Below are 19678 nucleotides of genomic sequence, written 5' to 3'. Positions count from 1 at the left end.
CAATTGTTTTAACTGGATAAGGATTTGAATACATGTCTTTTAATACAGTGACTGCATTTTACAATTTGGGACAGGAAGAAGAGGACTGAAAGTCGGCAGAAGGCCAGAGATAATGTCGCTGACCTCCATGGCAAACACCCTGCAGGCTGATTTGCGGAGTGCATGCTTCATAGCCACCTCCAGGCCCTCTAGGTCATGATGCTGGATAACAAATGCCAGCACAGGCCACTGGAAGTTCCTTTCACCCTTGCTTAGAGAGCCGTGGGCTGAGATCAGTCGAGACAACTCGGGAGAAGGGTGGCGAAGCAGTGATGACCCAACTTCTGTAGAAACCAGCAGAAATTAACCCACATTTGAAATGTTTAACTTAGCAAATTAAGTTATCAAAATACTAATATTTTAGTATATCAAACATTGTTAAAATATATAGGTTAATATTGCTATGCATTATTTTATTGATGCATACAAGCCAGTTTAATATCTAAGTTAAACAGTAAAACATGGACCTAATGACACCAAGTTCATGGGTTCAAATCCCAGACGCAATGCAAGTTGGATAAAAGCACCAGTCAAATGCAAATGATATACAGAATAACTTTAAGAGGCTGAAACTGGTTCAGTCCAGTATAGCGGCAGCACACCTGATGTAAATAAATTCTCTGATTTCACTCTCTGTCATTACGGTAATAATGGTAGTTAGCTTAATTAATAAAGCATTTGTAACTGTGCTGTACAAAGTGACACAACATTACCTGCATCGCCGCTGTGTACCCTGCGTCTCGGCACTGCTTTGACCCGTGCTGGGGAGGATGAGTGCTGCTTATCATACTCGGAGGCCACCACTGAATATGAGCGCTGGAATACTGTCCGCTTGGCCGTGTCACTGTCTGTGATTGGACTTGTCTCCAAACTAAAGAAAAAAAAATCATATAAAGAAGTCAAATAGAGATAATAAGCACACAAAAAATGGCTAAATGTTCAGCAATGAGTCAGCATTAGAGCATGGCCATTTGGGAGATACATGTAAGAGTTTGTTACAGTACCTTGGGGGCATGGACTTCATGTTACTTCCTGGCTCTTCAAAAACATTGGGACATGCATCGGGAGTGACTGAAATATAGGGAGCAGGAACTGACGTAGAACGCAGGTAACGCATCTCATCCTGAAACAAGTTGTCATCTTGATAGGCCCCAAAGTTCTCAGTGTGTTGGCTGCAAAAAGGACATTAAGAAAAACTCAATGAGATACTCAATGCACTGAATTACTGTAACAATGCTGCCCGTGTTCATGGTGATCAACAAAAGGTATTTACCGGGCTAGAGTTTGCAGATAGAGGCAGCCCATCTTGTTGGGTAGTTCCTCAGACACTCCCTCTTTGAGGCTGGGCAGATGTGCATGGAAGGGTTTAGGTGGGTGATGGCAAAGTAGACTTGGCTCAGCAGCGCTGCTCAGAGACAGCAGGTAGAGTGCATTGGCACGGATCACCTGGTGGGCCTCCATCGTGGGCAGGGCCCGTGGGGTTTTCACCTGGAGAGGTTTCTTCCTTGACTGCTTGACCTAATCCAAGAACCACAGGGTTCAACCCCAGAAAGAATCATTCAATGTTTTAGACATATACAAATATGAATTTCCCTACAATGGTCGTGACAGGTATACCTTTTCTCTGGCAGCTGTTTGTTTTTCTCTCAGGTACTTCTCTCTACAACGATCACACACCAAGTACCAGGTGCTTCCTCCAATCCCACCATCTCCACAGTTACCAGCCCAGCCTCCACAAAAGTGACCAATACTGTTATAGCCCTGACCTCCAGCATACCGACCACAGCCTGAAAGAACCCAACACAGAAAAGTGACGATATACTCCATATATTAGTCTTTATATCCACTCTGAATAAAACCGAATGGAGTAAGACCCAAGAAATGACGGCACTGTACCTGGATGGGCCTGTCTCATGTGGTACGTAACAGGGTATGGGTGAGACTCCCCACACAGCTCACAAATGGTATCCTTCTCTGGGCCTCCCATTGCTAACTGCGCCATCTCCCCAAAGAGGTTCCCCCTAGGGCGAACCTCAGCTTTCTCCTTTTTCTTCTTCTCTTTCTTGGTCTTCTTGCTGTCCTTCTCATTCTCCTTTTTTTTAAGGATAGCACTGGAACCTGGACTCGGAAAGATCATATTCTGTGTAGCCGCTTTTATGGTCGCCATGGATATATCCTCCCAGAAGGCTACGAGGTGCTGGAGGGTGAGAGGCAAGATGGACTTAGACCTCATGGAGGAGTGGCTGGTCATCTCATAGGAGACCGCCTCACTTTTTCCATCCTCACACTTCTCTGGCAAGGGTGGCTCTTTCAGCATGGACAGAACCTTGTTCTTGTTGATGCTACCCATCTTGGAAATGTCCGGGCCATGTGGTGATATGTTGAACATGTTGAGGGCCGAGGAGATCTCCAGAGAGTGACGGTTCTTCAGTTTGCTCTCCTTCTCTTCCAAACCCTGCTGGCAGCTGAGAGAATTGCGGATGGGTGCATGTTCTTTGGTCAGCTCAGGGTTGAACTTCAGGAAGGAAGAACATGCCATGGCATCATGCACTATGCCTTCATGCCACAGGAAGGCAGCAAAAACAGCACGAGCACATTCTGCAACAGAAGGCGACATGGCTTGCTTGGCGGGTTCAGTGGGGCGCACATTTTCACCCTTAAAGAGTGGCCCAGATTTGTCTTTTTTGGGTCTCACATGCCTGCTGGAGGTTTTACGGCTAACTTTGGGTGAAGAACGACTTTCAAGTTCCTCCTTGACTGGGGCTTTTCCAATACTAAAGTGGACCTTGGAAGAGCCCTCTTCGGCATTGTGCAACTCTGCATTCTCATCATTGGCTTCATCATTGGACAGCAAGGTGCTGGACCTACAAACCTCCACCACTTCGCTGTGGAGGTTCTCTTGAACTACATGGGGAGATGGGGCTCGGTTCTCAGAATTGCTGCTTCCTCCTTTGCTCTCTTTAGGTGACATTTTTGGCTTGGGAGATGTAGACCTGCCCCTCAGAGGCTCCATGAAAGGAACCTTCTTCTTTCTGAGGGTGTCAGGGTCTAGCGTATAGGAGTCAGATTTGGATCTCTCACGAGGAGGGTCCAGGTGAGCTTTAGAAGGACTAACTTTAGCAGGCAGGTTCTTATCATGAGGAGAGGATGAACGTGGAGAACTGTTGGTGGAAGGGCTAGATCTACCTGAACTGGTGGTCTTCTGTTTGGGTGAGGAAGAACGGGAGCCAGGGTTTGGAGACTCAGCCCTAAGGCCTGAATTTCGGCCATCAGCTTTCAGGGCTTGTAGAGTGTTGTGGTTAGGGGAATGGGAGCGGCTGTGAGAGTCAGACCGCAGTTTGCCGGTGTCTGATTTGAGACAGAGGGCCTCGCTGGCAGACAGACTGTCATTGTTCTTGCTCTTCACCTGGTCAACCGATCGGCTAGAGTGACTGTCCGTTTTGGAGGACCGACTTTCTTGACGATGCTTGCTGCCTGGAGACATAGACCGACTGGCCAAGTTATCCCTGTCACCTGCGTATCATAACACACCAACAGTTACCAATGTGCAACTAATTTGTGCAGGAGGCACTCTACAAAGACTTGTCAGGCATTTTCACAGACTGTAAGTAGGAAGAAATAATAATAATAAAATAACGAGACAAAAAAGAAGACATGTGAACATGTAAAGGAAAAATTAGTTACAACATAAGGAACTTAAAAAAAAAACAAATGTAAAACAACAAAAGTAAAATTTAAAATGACATCTACAAGAATCCACTGAAATCCAAAAATGACCTTAAATTCTGATTTACTGACCAACATTTATTTACATAAAAATTAAAGTATTCACAAGACTTTAAGGTAGCAAATGCATAAATATCTATGCAAATGGAAAGCACCCAGGTCATGGGAAATGTTGGTCAAACTTGTAAACTTGTCCCCATATATAGTCCAAACAACTACATACTCTGTTGCCATGCTTATAAGGGGAAATAAATGGACTGTGGAAGAGAGGATGACATGAAACCCCTCCCCTGTAGTGAGTCTCCAGGGTGCTCCCAGGAGAAGACATGCATTACCCACCCTTTTGTCTGAGAACAAGAGATGAGAGAGTGGTGCCAGGGCCGGTCGCATTGCTTTTGTGCACACGCTCACGTGAAGCAAGACTGCGTGATGAAGCATCTACAGCGGAAAACAGTGGCAAGGAAAGTAAGCAACAAGGCTTGAACCAAGGAAAGCCATCAGAGAATGAGAGAGAAAGTGAGAGCCAATGAACAATGAAGAGTGGAAGAAAGAGTGTATGAGGGGAAATAGGACTCTGTCCCTGTTTACACTTGATATTTACAATCATATTGGTTGATCTAATTGCAAGTGGACAACTTATATTTGTAGTTTACACCTGGTATTAACATGCAATTCAAATGTGTCTGTGTCTACTTAAGTTTTCAAGGGGAATATTAAAGATTTTGTGACTACATGTATAACAAAACATTAGTTGCTATAGCCCCTTTCACACATATAGTCTTTACTAGTAAACTACAGGTAAATTACCATTACAAGATCATGTGTGAACAGGATACTGGTAAATTTGTTCTGGCAATTTACCAGTATGAGAAGATGTAACATTACAAGTAACATTACAGAGCAAGACCACCCCTTTATGCCTGTCACTCAGACTTCAAATATGTTCGACAGATAGGGAAACTAAAGTGCTTCTACTCACATGGGCGCATGAAAACAATGGCATCATTTTTAAAGATCATTCTTCAAAGAATTGATCAGTATTTTGGAGCTAATCTGTGAATGGTCTCTTACTGGTAAAAAGCCATAACTCCATTGCTTGTGTGAATAGCATATCTATGTATTTACTGGTAATTCATTCTGGCCATTTCACTGTAATTTACTGATGTAATAGTTTGTGCTCCTGATATAAAAGTTATTTTACAAAGTATGCATCTTAATTATGCATCCTGCATAGACAAACTGTTCTAATTCTAAGGCAGCATTACAAATATAATTTGTCTGCTTCCAGATATACTTTTAGAGTTTTAATCTCACCCAGAATATGATCTTTTAAGTGGAATGCTCCTTATTTTAGTCAAGCTCCTACACTAACTGAGCATTTTAGATTATCTGTGTAATTGCAGTGAAATTCTGTAAAGTCTTGTGCATGCATACTTACACAAATGTTCAAACTACACAGGTAGTTTAAAATGAAAAAAAAAAAAAAACTTGTTTCGGTGCAATGAAATCTTAGAGGGTCAGTGGGCAGACAATGTTGTCTAGGAAGCATTAGTATTTACAACATGTGCAGTGTTTTCTGACTACCTCCAAATGGACAAAAAAAATATATATGCAACCTCGCCCTGCAATTGGTGATCGGATCACCCATGATGGATGTCAACACTAAGTGTAAACAGGGTAAGAGGAGCATCTAGGTACTGGGAAAGATGTATGAATAGAGAAAAAGCAACAAGTAGAAGGACAGACACCGAGAGAGAGACAGAGACTGCTAGAGGCAGGCACAAGACTAAAACAAAACTTGGGCATCAACCAGTGCAATTAGAGTGGCAGAAGAGTGAGAATAAAATATGAAGAACTGTTATGAAACTGAAATGCAGATTCAGAGTATTCTGGCTGTGGAAAATATTGAGACATTGGCATCTGAAATATATATATATATATATATATATGTAAAATATATATTTTCTTTTTTCTTATGCAGATATATGCATTGTAGATTATACTGGGGGATGCAGTGCTAACACACTGCATTGTTTTGATTACGTGAACAGATTCCTGGACCTTTTGGTGATTATTCAGCTAATGAACGATCAAATTAAGAAGAAAAACAAAATGCAATAAAATTAACAGAAACATCTGACATGAAACACACTGTTAGGAGCTACAGTAGAAACAGAAGAGGAGCTTAAATGTTATTTGGCCACTGAGGTTAAAATAAGATGAGAAAGAATCGCCAATTCAAACATAGCAAGCAAGCGGGTGGACGCCGACAAAAAAGCGGGGGAAATAAGCCTAAACGGATCTGAACACAACCTATGGGACACTAAACAAATAAGCGCTTAAGACAAGCACCGTCACTACCTTATAGACAGACAGACTTACTCGGAAGCTGTGGATGCGGTTGAGGCTGCTGGGAAAGGGATTGTCCAAACACAAATGGGCTGTGGACAAGGGAAGAGGGAGGTTTGGCAGCTTGCTCAAATATGGAAGGAGTTGGGAGGAAAGGCCCAGATTGAATGGAATTCAGTATGGCACTCAGCCGGTCACCTGCAATGCGGAAGACAATGGGAGTGCTGTAGCTTATATGATCCTTAAAAGGAGCCATACAAAACGCTCGTCAGTTTAACGCCCCACACAAGCACGCTCACTGGAAGTATTGGGGTGTGTGAGTGGGTCAGCTGAACCAACGTGAGGGGAATAAGGAAAGGCCGGGGGAGCCGTAGATCAGGTTTTCATGAAACCTCATATCTGGAACATCTATAAGGTCACAGATAAAACATTGGCAGACAAAGCCAATGCTCTTCTTTCATTCCTTTTATAGTGCAACTCATGGACATTCTGTGGGGGGAGGGGGATTGTCCATATTGTATCAAACTGTTTAATATATTAACCTAATAAGTAGCATGACATTACTGAAAACTAAGATTTTATTTGAGTTGTTAAAGTCAACATGAAATGACTTCCATAATGCAATGCGTTTCTGACAAGAAAGTAGAAAAAAAAAAAGTAGAGTGGGAACTGATTTTATCTCAGGAACTGATGTATGCATTTCATATGAGAATGGAAAGTGTAGCAGAGTTTGCAGTGAATTCTGATAAGGCTTTTTGATTGTTTAAGATCAGGTTCTCCCTTGAGAACAGATCAAGCTATCCCTATAGAAGTATTTATGATCATTCTTAACTTTTTTGTTAACTGATTACTGCCGTAATCTTTATTGTATTACATTAGCATTATCAAAGGACTGCATTTTAAATTTTGACATTATTTGCAAATACTGGCAGGAATTTAGAAATTTGACCTGAACATCCTAGGTGACACTGGCCGTTAAGAAAAGCCTTTAGATAAAGAGCACGTTTATTATTATTATTATTATTATTATTATTATTTAAAAAGACTTGTTTTTCTTTGGAAGATCAAGCAATTTTAAGGTTAATATTGACTCCATGTTGACTTTAATCTAGGAGCATTTAGTTAAGCACCATGGTTAGGTCAAGTGTATTTGATTTAGTTAAGACTTAAGTATAAGAGGTGATGAAGGACCCATCAGACAGCGGTCTATGGGTAACGCCACTTAGCAGTGGTGCATGAGAACAGTATGGTGAGAGCCAGTGGACAATAATTGGGTAAGACCCAGCTGCAGCACACAGAGTCTTGCCCATGCACACAATGATGCCTTCAAACACCACAGACGACAGCCAAGACACAGATCACAGCATGCAGAGCACAATTACTCTGATTACACACAGCTGAATTCAGACAAATGATTGTGTTTGCTTATTAATCAGGGGTCATACAGCGCTTTAATTAGATAAAAGACACTCTCTCTCGTCTGCTCTCTCTATAATGAAATGAAAATCTTAACTTACTATCTTGGAAATAAAGCTTTATGTCTTTAAATCTGTAGTGTAAATAGTCAGTTATTTCTTTGAATAAATTCAGATTTCAGAATGAGCACTTCGTTTGTTATATATGTTGAGGTCGTGTCCGTCTGATGTTTATCATATTCATGATATTTGCTTCTGTGATGAATGTAGGTTTTTAATAAGTAGCATTAGGGGAAATTTCAAACATTTAAAAAAAAATAATAACCGTTTACACGCCTAGGGTGTTTGCATTGTAATAATGTACAGAAATACTTCAGATTTATAAACGCTGACTTATTAGGTGATGTTTTCTCATTAAAATCATACAATTTCCTATTAATTCAATAGAACGTTTAAGCACACTAGGGATGACGTCATGATCAATCCAGGTCTATATTATAGATCAGTGGATATGACCAAAAACCTCACTGTATATGAGTTTAACCACAATATGAGTTTAATTCACTGTAATTATATTTCATATAGTTATTTTTGTTTTAAACAAGTTCTTTCCGATATTAAAAAAAATGTATATTATAGAAATGCCATAATTCTTGTCACTAGTGTCAATATCACAAAAAAAAACAACTAATACTAGTCTAAATAAATAAAAACAATTATAAAAACTGTAGACAAATAAACAGTCAGCAAATAAGAAACTAAGTACCAGCAACCTACTGGTAGCGAACCTACAGTAGAACAAATAAGAAATGCTACGTACATTGTATAAAGTAATCAAATGTATAAAAATACTGCATATTCTTCACTGTCAATTAAATATGTATTTCATTGTATTAAAGTTACAAAAGTGATTTAGTCAAGAGCAGTGAGGGATTTTCTTATTGCGATTAATTGCTAAAACGGTATTATCACGGTATTGAAATTTAGTCATAATACAGTATAACAGGTTTAATAACTTATCTTATAACAAAAATTACTACGCAATAAAGCAATAGAGAAAAATATATAAAGTTAACAGTTTTACTATAGAACTATAAAGACCAATCAGTATCAATTTAAAAAAAGACCTCCTTAGTTAACCATTAAGATTCACAAGTTAATCATCTTTGTTAAAAAATACAAGTCTTAGTTCATGTTTGCTCATTAAAAAACACAGCTGCAACTTTCGATTTTAACAACATGTTATTAAATATTGGAATACCTAAAATTAATGAATGTTCAGAATAATTTTTCATTGGCAGTTTATGTTAACTAATGAATTAACTAATGTTAACTAATGAAGCCTTAAAGTAAAGTGTGAATTTTTCATTGGCAGTTTATGTTAACTAATGAATTAACTAATGTTAACTAATGAAGCCTTAAAGTAAAGTGTGAATTTTTCATTGGCAGTTTATGTTAACTAATGAATTAACTAATGTTAACTAATGAAGCCTTAAAGTAAAGTGTGAACGAACAATAAAGAATCAAAAATACTTAAAAACAATATCTAGGGCATGTTGTAGTCCAGATTAAATTGAAAAAGTATTTGGTGCTGTGTTGAACCACACAGCTAATCCACAAATCTGAATGGTTATTTAAAATTATTTAACTATGTTTTAGAAAGAAGACTGGCTGCTTTATTTATGGGGTTTCCAGGATAAGGGCTGTATTTTCTGCAGTTTAGCGCCATCTGCTGTCAGAGAGTGAATGTGCTTTCATTCAGAGTCTCTCATGTGTTCCTCCATGTGCTTCTCATGCATGCTTATTTACATCAGAGCGCACACTCTTTCAAGCAGCATACAGAAGTGTTGTGCATTTTGACCAGTTGATGGGAAAATTATTCTTAAAATGCATCTCAAATTCTGAATAATTTGTAATATACAATTATTCACGGTATTTAGAAGTGCCCACGATAACAATTTCATGCATATTCATTACCGTGATGTATATCATTACAGAATACCAGCACATGTCCACATTGGACTGCTGTCACTCTAAGAGCTGCCCAGATCCAATATAACGTTACACATGTTTTCTTTCACAGCTATTTCAATGGCTTTAAATCACTAGTTTTGAAGCAATGCTTAAAAATGTGTGCAAACTATATGTAGCACAGCAACATCACGTGAGTATTGCTATAGAAACAATAGTCAAAATTCTCTAGCAGTTGACAAATTTAGACTGGTTCTACTGGTATATCACCCACCCCCCAGAACATGGTATGAAAAAAGATGAAATTTAATCATATAAACAATGGTGTGGCTGTAACTTAATTTCATCACCTTTTTTTTCTTTTTATTTACATCTCTCCAGGATCTTTACTCTCACCTTTGTTGTTGATGCCGTAGTCGAAGCCCTGAGCTCCCGAGCTGTCCATGCCCCTGTTAAACGCCTGGACTGAGAACGGGCTGGGAGGAGGGGTCTGGGCTCCATGCTCCAAAATCACTTGCTCTGTCCCAAAGAGAAACAAAAAGCATTAATCATCATCAATAACCAACAGCCAGCTGAATTTCAACTTGTGGTTTAAGCATGCATTTCATTACTGGTTTCCAATTTAAAGAAACCGTTCACCTAAAATTAGAATTGTACATTAGACATGTTGCTTTGGCAACTAACTGAAATACATTTAAGTACGTATGTTACGCGTTACCTTCCTCGTGACGCAGGTACTGGTTTCCCCCTCTGTCTCGGGCCAGAGACCAGGCCTCCCCATCATCGCTCTCACAGAACTCCACCACACTGTTCTTATCCAGCTGAACCCAGGTGCCCTCTGGGTTAATCACCTGATACAGATACAGCTTTATTTACTTCCTCTCTCTCCCACACACACCACCACCACACACACACACACACACATCATCATCAATCCAAAAGAGCATGACTGATCAGCAAGCAAAACTCAGCGGCTCTAAAATGACGTGGAAACAAATCTATGATGTACCATTCAATTCTCAGGATTTATTAATTGAAACCAGTTAAAATGAAGACACTGTTGTATATCTGACGTGAGAAGAATAGCAGTATTTGTGTAAGTGGGGAGGCTCAGAGACAGCGAGTTTAGGAGAGCATCTGAGGACAGCATGACACACCACACCCTCTACTGAGAGAAGAAAGAGGCAAAGTCCATGTTCACACATGGAGACCGTTCAAATGCCATTAAACACAGGTGTTTACCAAGATTGTGCGCCATTCAGAATTCCCATTCAATTCCTGACTTTGAATCGTGACAAAACCAGATGCAGAATTGTCATTTGAATTGAAGAAAGTACAATTATAATGAAATAAAATTCAAAGAAAATGTATCTAAATTTAATCTGTTTTTCTACATTGTCTTTTCTACAATATCTTCATTGTTACCTATAGAAAGTATAGCACGACATAATTATAATACTCCATCAAATAAAAATATATAATGTAATAATAATTTGACAATTACTCAAAGTAATGATGTAATTATTTGTGTTCTGTTTCACAACTAAAATGTGCATGTCTGAATTTCTTTTTTGAAGTTGCTGTTCCTATCATTCCAATTCAAAATCCAGTTCCATCTCATATGGGTCAGAACTAAATCAATTCAAATTCACAATCCCAAATCGAAAGGGAACCTATTCTGAATTTTGCTCAACCCAGGTGTTTACAGAGTGGAAATTATTATTTGACTTTTTTTTTTAATCCCCAAGCTTCATCTGTCATTATTGTTAATAGGTAATTAGGATCATTCATTAATTGTTGCATCACACAGAGCATGCCAGATTACACTGTACTGTCACTGTGCAAAAGCTGAAGCCATGCTGGGTGATTCTTGAGAGGGGTTTTAATAATGTGCACAGAACAACAACACACCCACACCAGAGCCATAGCAAGTATGGCCTTTATCAAAAGATGCTACACAAAAGGTTCTCTAATTGTCTAAAGAAAAATGAAGAATTTGTGTTACAGAAACTGCAGAACTAGCAAGAAATCTGTCTAATTAGTCATTTATTGGCAGCCACAGTAACACAGTTGGGAGTCCATACCTCGCCTACCGCCTTGACTTTGTTCCCCAGAACTAACATTCCAATGGGGATACCTCTAAGGTTTGGGCAGCTTCTGATGTTGTGACCCGAAGGTCCGGTCTTCACTACCTTATAAAGACCCGGTCCGCCACCCTGGCCTGTGCCCAGGTCACCAACATTGGCATCCTGGGAAGGGTGGCCACTGGTCTCCTTTCCATAATCATCCAAATTTGACCTGCCCTCCTGCAAAACCAAAAAACACTGGTTAATTTTATAAATGAGTTGTGCATTATAAAATGTATGCTTTCAAAATATTCAATCTATTTTTTTTTTTATTTATTAAAAGACAATAAGACTTCATTTTAATTGAGTTAGTATTATTTTCAACAAAGAGAGATTATGATTAAGGGCATTAATTGCATAAACTTGACATTCCTTTCCCCTAAAAATAAAACAATAAAAAAATTTAAAAATTGAAAATGCATTTCATAGAAGCAGTAAACTTGCCAACTTGTGTTTCTAAATACAAAGAAAACAATCTTTACAAACATCAACTTATCATAACTGTGACTTGTAACTAATTGTAGGTTGTGAAATTAAGATCGTTATAACAAACATAACAGATGTCAAGTTCTGAGGACTAATACTATTTAGACATGCTGTTCATAAACTGACAAAAATCATTTTGCCTTTGTGTGAGGGAAAACAAAAACATGCATCCACATATTCTGTTTTAAGAAGTCTTTCACCTAATAATATAAATTCTGTCATTATTATTATTATTATGCATGATCTTGTTATATGTACCATGGAACACAAAAGGAGAATTTTGAAGAATCTTTTCCATATATGGTTGGACTTCTTTAACACCATCATCGAACTTATCTGCATAAATTGTTTTTCTGAGCTTAACAGATGTGGTCAATAGTAACGGTCATAAAAAATGTGTAAAAATGTATTTACCTTTTGTGTTTCATGGAATTAAATAGCATACGATTTAAAAAAAAAGGACAATAATGAAAATTTTTTATTTGTGGGTGAACTGTTCCTTTAAATCAGGGATCCTCAAATCTGGACCACAAGATCCACTTTCCTGTAGAGTTTAGCTCTAACCCTAATCAAACACACCTGAGCATGCTAATCAGCGCTAATCAATGTCTTTGGGATCATTAGAAAATCATAGGCAGGTGACTTTCGTCAGGGTTGGAGCTAAACCCTGAAGCCCATTGGAGGAAGATTTGAGGAACCCTGCTTTAAATCCTCATGCAACTGAATTTCAATTGTGAACTAAGACATGAAAACACAAAAAGATTTTCCCAAGATTAACATAAATGTAATGTAATGACAATTAGGTTCTTATAACACACTCAAAACGTTTTACTGGAATCTTTGTGCATACAAGAAAAAGATGGCAAAATATATTTGTTTCACTCACACAATTAAACATGCAACTCTGATGATTCTCCAGCACTACGTGTAAAAATCACAATCTGAAACGTCTTGAAATCATGAGAAACACTGGTGAAAAGCAAAGCAGCAGCCAAGCTACACACACCTCATCTCACAACTCACCTGAGGAAAACAAGTTAAGGTCGTCCAAGACAAAAAGTCGATATCCCTGACTCCTTGGCTAGTGCTAAAGATATTCTGAGCAACAGATTACAAGCAAGTCAAAACACGATGGGGAATTCCCTTCAATTAGAAACGCAGATGGCATGGTTAAGTCTTTTTTTGGAAGAGATGGATTTGTTGTGGTGACAGTTTCTTTGTGTATTTGAATTCTTTGGAAATGAGACAGTACAAGAACTTGAAGGTCTAGGAAACGAAACGATCCTAAAACTAGAATTCTGTGTGAATTTCAATCACATCGAAATACGGCAAATGAAAAATAAACCACATAAGAAATACGAAGATTCATAATCTTCCAAAAAAGATTGGTGGTGTGTCATGCTGTTCATACTGGGAGCCTTGATGATATTTTCACATCCAGATGTAATTATGGTCTCAGAATCACTCGCTTTCAGGCCAGGTTTGGACAACGGCTTGTTTCATGGCAGAACCTCATTTAAAAAAGTTGTGGGACCCCGACAGCTAATTTAGTTTAAGAAATAGAAACGGATCAATCACCTTGAAAAGGCTGCACAGAAATTTTTAATAGCAAATTAATCTTTACAGTTTCAGATTGGTTATGTGAAGAGATTCACAGCTCATGTCATGACCAGGAAACAGCAAAGCTCTGTCCACTGATGCCCGTTACCACACAAGAGCTATTTTTCACACCACATATAATGAGTAACAACACAGTAGGGCTGCACAATTAATCGAAGAGATCATGATTATAGCTGCCACAATAAACTAAGGCCGGGCATACACTGTGCGATTTTCATCCAATTTTGAGCCGAATTCTGACTCGTGCGACTCTTTTTTAGGTCGGGCCGATTTTCAGCATTTTCGTGCGTCGTTTGTCGTGCAGTGTTCATGCAGTGTACAAGAGGAAACGAGAGGCGATTAAACTCTCCTGACCGGCAATCGGTTGGTCGGATGGATTTCTGACATGTCAGAAATTTTGGTAGCCTCTCATGAGGTATCGCACTATTGAAGCAGGGCTACGAACCGATTTTCGGCGTTTCCCTCACTGCGCGTGCGGGAAACCATAATCGAAACCATGGTGATACGGCGTGTAGTGTGGACTGAAGTGATGGAGGGAAAATTTGTGGAGTTATGACAAAGAAAAATAAAAAAAGGAGGGAAGAAAACGCCTGCTTACCTCCAGTTCGTTCACGTTGCAAAATGGATAAACCATATTGGCCACGGCCTCCGAGCCACCGTCTAGACATGCCTACGCCTTTTTTTTTTTTGGACGTTTCAGCACACAGAATTGCGCATATCACCAAAGCAGTGCGTTTATCCCAGGAAAGCATGTTTATTCAGAAACCGCCACAAACATCTGGGTTCTGGGGGATCATACATGTTGATTTCGGTTGATTCCTCACGTATAGTGTGAGCAGTCAAATCGCAACTCGACGATCGGACCGTACAGTGAGCGCATAAAAATCGTGAGCTTTGGCTTTACATCGCATGCAATCTACTCGTATAGTGTGGGTTGGTACCTTGCCGAAATCGCACAGAAATCGCAGTGTATGCCCGCCTTAATCCTGAAGTATCGATTACAGCATTTCCTTTAGGTGTATTCCTGTCAACCTGTTTGAGCATTGGATTCGGTTTTGTGTTTTATTTCTGTTACATTAAAAAAGCCTTCTAAGAAACATGACCTGACATTACAAGAAAATGCTGTAGAAGCAAATCGAAACAATGCAGATAGTGTAGATCTTAACATGAGTGATATGCCAAACCTAGAACACTGGAATACACTAAACAACATCTGCACAGGATTCTGATTTAATGCTAGTTAATGCTAGTTGGAGAAAGTCAAAGTCAGTCTGCAGAATGTGGGATGCACTAATTGGGCTATTTTAGTTTTTTGCTTCAGAATCTGACCCTGTTTTCACCTGGTATTAAGATACATTTCGGTCAATTCGGATCACAACTAGAGGGAGACAGACATTCCCATTCACACTTGGTGTTTTAATTAATCTCTTTTGTTCATTTTCAACCACTTTCCAGATTACTTTAAAGGGAGGGTCAAAGGTTGGGTGTAAGAATGGGCTTTTTCCTATCTATCGATCTAAAACTGCGGAAAAGCTTGCACGCTTTACATATAAACATACAATGAAAAACAATGTGGAGAGCAACGGCTTTCCTTTCTGCTTTGATAGCAAAACTACGCTGAACAATGTTGGTTTGTGTTTTAATCCAGAATGGTAAGAAATGTGCTTTTTATTATTTTTTTCTGACTAATATATCTGCACATAGACGGATCGGTTGATAGACGCAGATTTCAAACGCTCCCGTGTGCTTCTATGTAAATGCTCCGTGAAGAGTGAGAAGCGATTATCATTGTAGCCAATCACAGTCATATCTGTTGAGCGCAAGAACACATTGGCCAATCAGCAATGTTTAAGAATCCGCTCAACAGCGCTCCGATGTTAGCGGGAGATGGACATTTTTTAAATAAAAAAAATAGGTACTTTTGACAACCCTAGCTTGTAAACAACAAATCATTCACTTGCACATAATTGAGAATTAAAATATCAGTCAGCTGATGACATAGTTAACAAGTTTGCGAATTATTTTGAATAAAAAAAGGAAAAGCTAAATAGAAAAGCAATACTTCTGTCATACAGCGCTATTGTGGCTGCGATGTGTCGTGTGTCAATTATGACAAACATTAAGGTAATATTTTCTAATATGTTCTAAAACAAACATTTATTTTGTGATTAATCAAATTGAAAGCCTTGGTCATGTGTCTCCTATCAAAGAGGTGCACTTTTGTTGACACAGTTTTTCTTTGTAACGGTTTACAAAGTTGACAAGTGTATGATGCCCAGTGCTTCAAAATCTGCTAAGTATATTCCAGTCTTTATAATAAACAAGGTGTCATGCCATTTAATGTGAACACAAATGCAAACCGACATTCGAACATTGTCATAATCGTGCAGCCCTACACAGTGTGCATGAGTTAGTGACTTTCAACCAGAGGTTAATAAGACAAAGGACTGGCAACATGCACCCACCCATAACACTCTCCATCCTGGTCTCTGAGTAATCGTGCCCAAACGCAACTATGCTGTAGCACTAACACATGCAGACACATTTAGTTGGTCTTTGTAAGTATTTGACAAAGCATGCTTGTACACATTTGGGAGTGGGTCATTAGATGCCCATGATTCACTGTAAAAAGAGCCAAACTGAAGTATTTCGAATGATCACCCTAAACCTGCTGCCAGTTACAAATCCCGTTCCCAAATGAGAAAAATGTAGGGCTTGGGCTAATCTACGAAGGGGGAGGCCTTTTACTTACGTCGACAGGGACGAGGAGGCTTCGGCCCAGATGCTGGTTAAAAGAGAGGCACCAGGCTTCAATGTACCCATTCATGTTGGGAACATACTTCTTTACAGTCTCATCATTCAGTCTGAGCCAGACACCATCATCATTGTGGATCTATGGGAAACAAGCAACAGAGCGGAGCCATGCCCTCCTGTAACTGCTAACACGCCTCTCGCACGAGCCTCTGAGGCTGCAGAGCCAATCGCGTTAATGCGCAGCACCAACCAATTGGATTTACAGTGGAAGTGCAGTGGAGGGGAAAATGAGATGCGTCATCTACAGAATTTGTATATGCATGTAGATGCTGTTAGTGGTTATCAGCAAGGAACAACAGACCCTTTCACGTGACTCGAGTTCAAGCTTCAATCATGCTCAGCTCGAGAGTCATGCGCTACTTCGAGCATTTAAAAAGCACTGCAGTGCCATCAAAAGGGTAACTTCTGCCAGTTAGCAAGACAGTATGAAGTTTATACTACCACTCAAAAGTTTGGACATGAAAAAAAAAAAATAAATAAATAAATAAATAAATAAATAAATAAATAAATAAATAAATAAATAAATAAATAAATAAATAAATAAATAAATAAATAAATAATAATAATAATAATATATATATATATATATATATATATATATATATATATATATATATATATATTTTCTTAATTTCCATTCCAACAAATCCATAAAAAAAAAAAATATTTTATTTTTGAAAAGCAATCAATCTGCAAAAAAAAAAAAAAAAAAAAAAAAAAAAAAAAATCAGCATTAAACATTGATCTAAATTTGGCAATATAATATTTAAATAATTATTAGATAATAAAAAACCTTCAAAAGTCTGTGGGCAGTAAGATTCATTGAATTACTTAAGAAATCAAAGTAAGAAATTAATACTTTAATTCAGCAAAAATGTATCAAATAGACCAATAATTATTTATAAATGTTACAAAAGACTTCCAAGAAATGCTGAAGAATCCTGGAAAAACATACAACAGTTTCCCCTAAAATATTAAGCAGCATCTGAACTGTTTTCAATAATGATAAAAATGTTGAAAGTGTTTCTTGAGCACCAAATCAGCAAATAAGGATAATTTCTGAAAGATCATGTGACACTAAAGACTGGAGTAATGATGCTGAAAATTCAGCTTTGATCACAGGAATAAATTCAATTTCTAAATATGTTAAAAAGTATATTAAAACAATTATAAAATAGTGAAGTTATTTTTAATTGTAAAACTTTTTTTTAGATGCAGATACTTCTATAAACATACTTATTTTATTGACAAAACTTCTAAACAGTAGTGTCTAAATATTAAAATGACAGATATGAATTGATAAAATTATGCAATTAATAAGATGCATATACAAAGTGTTTCATAAAATAAAATAAAAAAAGAAAATCAGTTAAATATGTCCAAACTTTTGACTGCAGGGTGTTTTTGTCATAAATAGTTTGGCCTGTCATGCAAAAGTCATGCAGTTTTTCCAATTAGATGTGCTTTGAAAGGTCAAGAGGAAATGATTGAGGCAAGTTTCTAGGTAAGGCTGTAGCTGATGCTTTTCTCCGTTCAATGCACCTGCCAGTCATGTGAAAGGGCCTTCAGAGCAACCCACAGCATCGTGGATGTGAGATTGGGTCTAATAGGAGCTTTGAGTGATAGGCATGCAGCAATGGGCTTTTTAGCAATTGGCAGTAATAGACAGTTCCTTTTTGAGATTTAACTACAGCCTCAAAGTCTCCCGCATGTGAATGAAGCAAAGGATAGGCAAATAAACGCTGGTGACCAAATCAAAAGTCAAACTGAAAGCTTAGAGAGAAGCAGAATTTGTTTTAAAAGCCTTTTGTTTTAAAACAGAGCATTAACAAACCATCCATAGTTATGTTCACCAATAAAAGAAAGAGAAAACAGAAAAAGGACTTGAATTCAGAACAGTTTGGCCCTAGTCTAGAGCGGTTTACCTCGTCAATGAATGTGATGGTGCCATTGACTTGGACTATGCCTATCTGTTCGCTCTGCAGAGAGGGGTGACTACGCACACGCAGCCCTGCGCTGTCCTTGGCCACGAATTTGCGCACCTGAGAGAAGCAGAGGGGGAGAGACAGTGAGACAGATGAGAAGATGGCAGGAAGCTGCAGTCAGAGAGGAAGGCTTCACAGCACAGAGAGCACAGAACCGTACATCCTGTCAGACGAAAGAAACGTCCGATCTGATGGGAGACATTCGGTAGCAAAGAGCAGGAAAGACATTTGATTTTGTGCAGTTGTGTTGCTTGTTTCCCAGTTTGATGCACAGTAAAGAAATACACGGTGAAAAAAACAAACAGGAACACTATTTGCACTCGTATGTATAAAGAGTATCTAGCCCACCACATTAACTTTCAACTATATAAACAAAAACGGATATGTGCACAATTATAAATAAGAAATGGATGCTAGGTGTAAGCTACGTGTAAAATTACTAAATCTTTATAATAATTAAATAATAAATAATGGAAATTGAGATGGACTTGCACATATTACATGTCGAGCCACGGGATGTCAACTTCCAGAATCAGACATGTACATACACTCCTGAACAAAATCTTAAGACCAGGGGATGCTTGCAAATTTTACACATTTCGCACTAGTGGATCATAACCGGGTTGTAAGTGCTGCTTCAAAATGCCAAAAGAAGAAACAGGAGCAAGAGATAAAAAAATAGAGAGTAGGCAATTTATTGAAAACTGCATTTAAAGTCAAACAGGCTGTTCATCAGCTGATCAAAAGTTTAAGACCATAGCCATAAAAAGGTCAAATCTGCACAAAAATATGGCTTTCATGTCATTGTTCTTCAAGCAGTCATACTATCAAGATCTCCTGATGGCAAAGGCAAAAAGGCTTTCTCTCTTTGAACATGGCAGGATTGTTGAGCTGCACAAGAAAGGTCTCACACAACGTGCCATCGCTGCCGAGGTTGGACACAGTAAGACAGTCATTTTACATTTCTTAAAAAATCCTGAGAGTTATGGGACAAAAAAGTCAAGTGGTAGACCCAAAAAGATTTCACCTGCACTGAGCCGCAGGATCCGACGGGTTGTCCGTGAAGACACAGGTCGATCCTCGACCCAAATTAAGGCCCTTACTGATGCTGACTGCAGCCCAATAACCATAAGACGTCATCTGCTAG

At 38.6% G+C, this 19678-nt stretch overlaps 1 protein-coding gene across 17 annotated transcripts in view; it reads right to left on the bottom strand.

Annotated features, from left to right (window-relative positions):
- Positions 1-19678, bottom strand: part of LOC113109035 (MYC binding protein 2) — a 111116-nt gene that overhangs the window by 13117 nt on the left and 78321 nt on the right. For 4 of the 17 annotated variants that reach the window (XM_026272529.1, XM_026272535.1, XM_026272531.1 and 1 more), the window contains 14 exons: positions 18472-18588; positions 16485-16625; positions 13136-13210; positions 11585-11806; positions 10219-10351; positions 9897-10019; positions 6148-6312; positions 4105-4203; positions 1936-3552; positions 1657-1826; positions 1313-1557; positions 1044-1211; positions 753-910; positions 124-323 (listed from right to left, as the gene is read on the bottom strand). In XM_026272529.1, coding sequence (XP_026128314.1) covers positions 124-323; positions 753-910; positions 1044-1211; positions 1313-1557; positions 1657-1826; positions 1936-3552; positions 4105-4203; positions 6148-6312; positions 9897-10019; positions 10219-10351; positions 11585-11806; positions 13136-13210; positions 16485-16625; positions 18472-18588 — 3633 coding nt within the window. The remainder of the gene's footprint in view (positions 1-123; positions 324-752; positions 911-1043; positions 1212-1312; positions 1558-1656; positions 1827-1935; positions 3553-4104; positions 4204-6147; positions 6313-9896; positions 10020-10218; positions 10352-11584; positions 11807-13135; positions 13211-16484; positions 16626-18471; positions 18589-19678) is intronic. The other 13 variants (XM_026272530.1, XM_026272536.1, XM_026272534.1 and 10 more) reach the window with 13 other exon arrangements.

The sequence above is a fragment of the Carassius auratus genome, chromosome 9, assembly GCF_003368295.1.
Source record: "Carassius auratus strain Wakin chromosome 9, ASM336829v1, whole genome shotgun sequence".
Taxonomy (NCBI): Eukaryota; Metazoa; Chordata; class Actinopteri; order Cypriniformes; family Cyprinidae; genus Carassius; species Carassius auratus.
Note: the sequence above shows the minus strand (reverse complement) of the source record. Positions and strands in the feature narration are given on the sequence as shown.